The sequence below is a fragment of the Myxocyprinus asiaticus genome, chromosome 8 (genome assembly GCF_019703515.2).
Source record: "Myxocyprinus asiaticus isolate MX2 ecotype Aquarium Trade chromosome 8, UBuf_Myxa_2, whole genome shotgun sequence".
Classification (NCBI taxonomy): domain Eukaryota; kingdom Metazoa; phylum Chordata; class Actinopteri; order Cypriniformes; family Catostomidae; genus Myxocyprinus; species Myxocyprinus asiaticus.
This window is the reverse complement of record NC_059351.1, coordinates 39,637,647-39,644,864: the sequence shown is the minus strand read 5'-3', so window position 1 is coordinate 39,644,864 and position 7,218 is coordinate 39,637,647. Positions and strand designations below refer to the sequence as shown.

At 38.1% G+C, this 7,218-nt stretch overlaps 1 protein-coding gene across 1 annotated transcript; it reads left to right on the top strand.

Annotated features, from left to right (window-relative positions):
* The first annotated feature begins 4,975 nt into the window (after positions 1 to 4,975).
* On the top strand, positions 4,976 to 6,837 carry LOC127445381 (alpha-2C adrenergic receptor-like). The gene has a single exon (XM_051705430.1). It carries the CDS (start codon positions 5,160 to 5,162, stop codon positions 6,447 to 6,449), a length of 1,290 nt encoding a protein of 429 aa, XP_051561390.1. The 5' UTR covers positions 4,976 to 5,159; the 3' UTR covers positions 6,450 to 6,837.
* Positions 6,838 to 7,218: the final 381 nt, after the last annotated feature.

Genomic DNA, 7,218 nt, shown 5'->3' with positions numbered 1-7,218 from the left:
AGCTCTATTAAGAAAATATATATATATATATTTTATGAGTTAAAGATGGATGCGAAGTGAACATAAAGGTGAGAGAGTGTAGTCAGCCCTTTATACACTGGAACAAAATTCGTTTTTGATTCTTTTTTTTTTGTTTTTTTTTTTGGCTTGTTTTCCAAAATAATATCTAAAACTCCTTTAAAACAACGTACATTTACTTTAGGAGCTATACTACAGAAGAAAATGTTTTTATCAGAGAATGTTCAATACAATATTTAATCAGGGCTCGACATTAACGCTTGTCCGGGACAAGTGGATTTTTGAAGGGGCAAGTGAAAGAGAATTTTACTTGCCTGACCGGACAATCAGACTAATTAAAACGTCAATAACAAAAAAATAACCGGCTATATTTGTGATAGCCTAAGCCTGTGTCACTTATTAGAAAATTCATATTCTTATTCTGCTCTTGAAAGTAATTTTATAATTCACTAGCGATCTAACAACAGCTGCGCCCTGTTTGATTGACAGCCGGCGTATGTGTGTGTGCTGAACATGCTCCTTCTAATGAGCACATGAACAGTCAAATACATTTAAAACATTCATACATTTGGTGAGGTACTCATGTAAACACAGAGAGTGATGTCTAAAGTGAACATAAACAGTGGAGAAAAAAGTGGATTTATATTAAAATTTTGGACTTGTAAGTATAAATGTAAGCTAATAGACCTGCTGCTGTCTAGTGTGCCATTATGATAATCAAACAACAATAACAAGAAAACGAGAAAACACTCACTGCTCTTGACTGGATAACTTTAGTTGCTTTAAAAGGTATTAATGTACAGTGAAGACCAGTAGTAGTTTTATGTTGCATTTCATTCTGAATGTTTACTTGACTGCTTGATGGCCTACTGCTGTTAAAATCTTTTAAAGCTGTTAAAAAAAGCACTGAATTTTCTTAATTTTTATTTTTTGTTCTATTATTTTTCATCTATTTCTATTCATTGCTGTTTTTTATTGTTATTTTATTACTAACTCTTTGCTATTCTTGAATAATTACTTATGAACTTGAAACCATTCTTCCATAATTAACATATTAGTTAGTGTTATTATTTGTTATGGTTTTGAAGCTGGTATTGAGAATCGTCAAATTTCACTACAGACTACTGGAATTTTGGTATTGTGATAATGTATAACCTTTATTTTACATGGTAGATCTTGCTGCAATAACATGATGAAAAAGTAGATCTATGAGCATCCCTACTGTTAATGGTGGTGATGGAGGCTTTCCTTTATTTGACTACCATACTGACATAAAATAATTATCATATGACAATAGCCTCCTCGCCTACCCAGTGCAGTTTACATTTCAAGTTCAAGGAAATCCACTGCTAAAAAGACAAGTTTTTTATTTATTTATTTATTTTTTTTAAAGTTCAATAAATCCATGATGTTTCCAAAGTCGATGAGTGATTGTGTTAAATCATGATCTTAATATTGACCAAAATAATCATGATTATGATTTTTGCCATAATCGAGCAGCCCTAACATACAGTAAACAACACTGCCTCTCTCGCTTTCTCTCTCTCTCTCTCTCTCGCTCACCTCGGGAGACTTTAGAAAGTGTCTAACAAACACACACAGAGATAAAGCTAGGCACATGATACCCTAACTAGAGAGTTTCTGAAATGATAGTACAACTAATCTTTGTGCCCTTGATTCACAAATTGCTTCAGGGGCAGCTTTGACTTCAACTGATTTGCTTGTAAGCCACTTTAGATGAAATAATAAAAAGGCAACTAACTGACCAGCTAAATTCTTTAAGTATACTGTCAAGATAAAGCACTGTACCAAAAACGCTATGTCACATTTCCTCAACTGGTTTTGCTGGTTTGACCCACAAATGTATTTATTACAGTCTAATAAATGACAATGATTGCTGCACTGAACATCAATTTGAAAAAATCCTACTGTTTGAGCCAATTACAATTCACACTGTGCTGCAGCTGTCTAGGGAATTAAAATTAAACCTGCCACAAGTTTAGTCCTCAGACACATCACTCTTCTCATGAAATCCCAGGTTTCGATTTATCTTTCTCACTGTACTGTACTTCTTTCTGTATTTGCAGTCAAACTTGAAGCCAATGTGGTTCCACAATACTCAATTCAATTTATGGGCATCGCAACTTTCACCATACATGTCATTACAAAGCATCTTTACAAAGAATAATGCCGTACATAAAGGTAAGAATGGCAAGAAAAATTTTGTAAGATGTTAAGAACTATCCACCATTATTATGTTGGCTTGACGAAGTCAACAATAATATCCCTACAAAACTTTTGTCAAAATAATTGAAATTGTAAACACCAACCACAGATGATGTCAATCTTAACCCTTCTGTTTTGGAGAAAAATCCCAACAATGTTTCTGTTCAGGTGAAAAAAGACCTAGCAACTACCTAGTAATCAACCAAACCACGCTGACATTGCATACATATAAACAAGTATCATGAAAATGCAATATATTTTTGAACCCATTCATTTACCCATTGTTGTGGAGAATCCAAAGGTAATTTGGACCAAAGTAAAATATATTTTTTTTACTGTTTTTGACTTTTAAACGGATTGAAAATGACCCAAACATCACAGGAGTGTTAAACTGATGTCTTGGATAGCTACGAGGTTGTTCAGCTAACTGCATCAGCCAGAAGTTGATTAAGGTTTCTATCCTCCTATACATCTGCCTCTAGTGCATATCATGATAAGGGCATTAGTTTGCTTGACATCATTTTGTATTCGAGTTAGTCGCGTGTGAATTAAACATAGGGCGAGGGGAGAAAGGACAGAAAGGGGCTCTATTCAAGGTAATGATGTGGATCACTCACACACACTTCAATTAAACAGACACAAGTGTGGCCCAAGGGGGAACTTTAATGATCACAAGCCAGGAAGACTCAATACAAAACAGCTTTGAGAAGTGCAGAGCCTGAGGGTCAACTTCTGCTTCTCTTAACAGCATTGTAATGAATAGGGTCACCTGCCATCCCACCTAAACACACGAATACATACAGTACACAATACAGAGAAAGAGGGAACCAACACATTCACATGTCAGACAGGCATGAATCACAACATTGATTATACACACAAATATAAACATGAATCCACTCATGCACAAGCATGACTCTATGTAGCTACACACAAATGCACAAACAGACATGCAAAAACATGAATGACTCTGGCTGTACACACTCACACATGTCTTTTGGGAACATTCCTTTGACTTCTATTGTTTTTATACAGAGGTAATAATAAATATTTTCTGTCCCCAACACAAACCCCACATCTGACTTAAACATTATTTAGTCTGTACTGTTGGCTGCTTCCCATAATGCAGTTGATTTCAGGTTTCACTATCCTTGTTGGGACATTTGAATAAAACACAATAGAAGCAAAACCTGACCCACACACACACCTACTGTGTAGCCCCTGAAACAAAATTCCAAGAATTAGACAGTTCAGCTGGAAGAATACTGAAAACACTATATTATCAAAATGATCAACATCATTCTTCTTCTCCAAGTGTAGTTTGGTTTTAAAGCAGAACCTCAAGATACCCACTCAGCCGCTTAAAATGATACTGAATGTCACACTTAGTGGTTATTACAACCATTAATTAATGCCATCAAATTTTACTTTACATAATAACTTATGCTTTTTGTGGTCTTTTGCTTCCATTTCTGACCAAGCATTTGAGTTCCATAACACAAGTCTGCTATTTGTCCCTTGAGTGCTCTTTATAATTCCGCGTGAGATTTCACATTTAATACACTGTCTACTGATACATACACTAAATACACAAGTTCAACACACTTAATTTCTACAGGCTGCAGCTTAATATCAGATTGTGACAACAATCAGACCCTGACAGACTACTGTGTGATGTATCACATGTCCTTGCAATGAGTAAAACTTCCCACATGGAAATCGGATTTATTTTATTTGAGCATTTATGTACATATTCAAATTCCACTAGTATTTGGGAAAATATGTGAAATATATGAAAACGGCAATTTTTGTATTTTTAAATACTGTATATGTAGCATGTACAGGAATGTAACTTTTTATATCAGTGAACACCATATAGTAAGATATGCCATATTTCATGTGTTTTGCATATATTACCATATATCAAATTTCTGTTGTTTTCTTTCTATAGTGATTTCACTCTGACCTAGCAAAAGCATCATGTGCAAACGTTTAAAAATTAACTGTCAAGAGCGGCATTTAATTTTATTTTATTTTATTTATTTATTTATTTATTTATTTTTAGCACGCTCGAACTAACACGGTTATGGGCTATATAATTAACAGGGAAGGTATGCCTATATTGACGTCCACTGACTTTTTTTGAGCACACAATGCCAGTGTTACAACAGTGACATCCAGCGAGCACAAATGCCGCGAGTTCACATCCCCATTTTCACCTCCTAAACCCGCGTTATACTGACAAGGCACATCACTATAAAACAAAAGAAGTGCATTTTTTTCTGTTTTTCATTACCTCATATAGAATGTCAATCTTTTGCGCACACTAGAGAGCTGTTCATAGACACGTAAATATAAAATGTGATTATCCATAAATAGCAATGTGATGTTATGTTAAATGCCCATTCTAACGTTCAAAATAACGTTAAACGGTGGTAGGGTGGTTCAGCAGTCCTTTCTCTCTGTCTGTATCTCCATGGGCGGGGCGCGCTCCATCAGTTTAATGTTGTCAGCACGTGGATAGTTGAGTCCCGCGCGGGCAGGGCGCGAGGATGCTGGAGAGAGAGAGAGAGAGAGAGAGAGAGAGAGAGAGAGAGAGATAGAGAGAGAGAGACAGACGCCCGCGAGAGGACGAACAGGTCGCGCGGATGTAAGACACGGTGTCCGGCGGTGATGATAACTTAAGACTCAACACGGGATGGGTCTTTCTTTACAAAGCCATCTAAAAAAATAAGAGGAATTGTGAAAAGAAGCCGCGAACGGGATTAAAATAGCAAAAAAAGGTAAGAAGGAACAAACAGGAAACTGTCATTACCATTAACTTAAAGTGAAATATGAGATAGGATATTTAGTTTAATTACGAAGACGAGCACGGACGATTGATTGAAGAACGAAGATTTGTTTTCTATATCAATATGGATAACTTTAGCTTTTCAAGCGAAGTGGACATTTACGTTGACACCCGTAATGGATCCACTGGGAATTCTACAAGTCGCTACTCTGTGACCACCATAATAGGGCTTGCGGGGCTAGTAAGCTTCCTCATCTTGTTTACTATAGTGGGAAATGTGCTGGTTGTTATCGCCGTTTTAACGAGCAGAGCGCTCAAGCCACCACAGAATCTTTTTCTTGTGTCCCTGGCCAGTGCGGACATTCTGGTGGCCACATTAATAATCCCCTTCTCTCTGGCCAATGAATTAATGGGCTACTGGTTTTTTGGGAAAGTTTGGTGTAATATCTACTTAGCACTAGACGTTCTTTTCTGCACATCATCTATTGTCCACCTGTGTGCCATAAGTCTGGACAGGTACTGGTCTGTAACACAGGCAGTTGAGTATAACCTCAAGCGAACACCTCACAGAGTGAAGGGAATGATTGTGGTGGTCTGGCTGATCGCAGCTGTGATCTCCTTCCCACCGCTCATCTCCATGGACCGTAATAATGAGGGTGATGAGAGAGAACCACAATGCCAGCTGAATGACCACACGTGGTACATCCTCTACTCCAGCATTGGGTCATTCTTCGCCCCATGTGTCATCATGATCCTTGTTTACATCCGAATATACCAGGTGGCTAAGACAAGAACCCGAAATATGTCTGAAAAGCACCGTGATCCAGATGGCAGCTCAGGAACGCCACGGCTGGAGAATGGGTTGAGCCGCGAGGATTCTAGGCGGGAAAATGGACACTGTGCCTCACCGGCGCCTGGGGAACGCAGAACAGGCGAGGACGACCCAGATGCTGAGCTAGAGGACAGCAGCTCATCCGACGAGAAGGGCAAGCGGATGCAAAATGAGACGGCGCCAGCACGAAAATCCAGCCGCAAGAACAGCTCCAGCTCCAAGCATTCTAGCCGGAAGTCACGTGCCAGTAACAAGTCCCTGGACCTGTTTTCGTCTCGCAGAAAGAGGAGGAACACCATCTCCAGAAAGAAAATCTCACAGGCACGAGAGAAACGGTTCACCTTTGTACTGGCTGTGGTCATGGGTGTGTTTGTAGTCTGCTGGTTTCCGTTCTTCTTCAGCTATTGTCTGCATGGGATCTGCCGGAAGCCCTGTGCCATCAATGAGACCCTTTTCAAGTTTTTCTTCTGGATCGGATACTGCAACAGCTCCCTCAACCCTGTAATCTACACCATCTTCAACCAGGATTTCCGGCGAGCTTTTCAGAAGATCCTGTGCAGGTCCTGGAAAAGGTCTTTTTAGAGGATAATTGCAGCCAGTTGCCAATCGCAGCATCCAGTTCCATTAACATATGGTTGGCATGACAGAAAAGCCCTTGGACGTTCACAAGGAAGAGAGATTTTTTCCAAAAAATACCACTGCCTGAATATCTTTGCATTGACAATCTGTACACAACAATGACATTGATATTTTTTCCTACTTTATTGTGTAATGCTTTTGATTCTGTGAGGACAACATATCCTGGTCACATAGGTGGTACTTTAATCTAAAGATGCTTCGAAAACACCCACCTGAACTGGGTAGCACTGCACTGCATTATACGACTTATCTTTATTATGGCTGCAGGCACTCCTAAGTTATCAAGAGACATACTGTATTTATGATGAGTTTGCACATATGGCTTCTCTCATTGTAACTAAAGAGCTATGAAACATGAATGTCTGTTTCCTCTTATTTGGTAAAAAAAAAAAAGAAAAAAAAAAAGAAGAAGACAAAAAGTGAATTACCAAAAAGTATGCTGTTTCTAGCTGAGAGAGAAACAGACACTGTTGGTCAGGGAGTAGAGAGCTTTATGTCCAGACGTGGTTGGGTATTAAAAAAGTGCTGCTCTCTAACATACAAAAATGGCCATAAAAATATGCACAAAGAAGGGATTTACTGGATTTTACAATGATGATAAATTATACATTTATTTATCTACAAGATTTATTTATCAGATTATGAACTAATTAAGCTTTGTGGCTATGCTTGTATAATGTCTCCCATTTGTTTAAAACATCATAGCGGTATA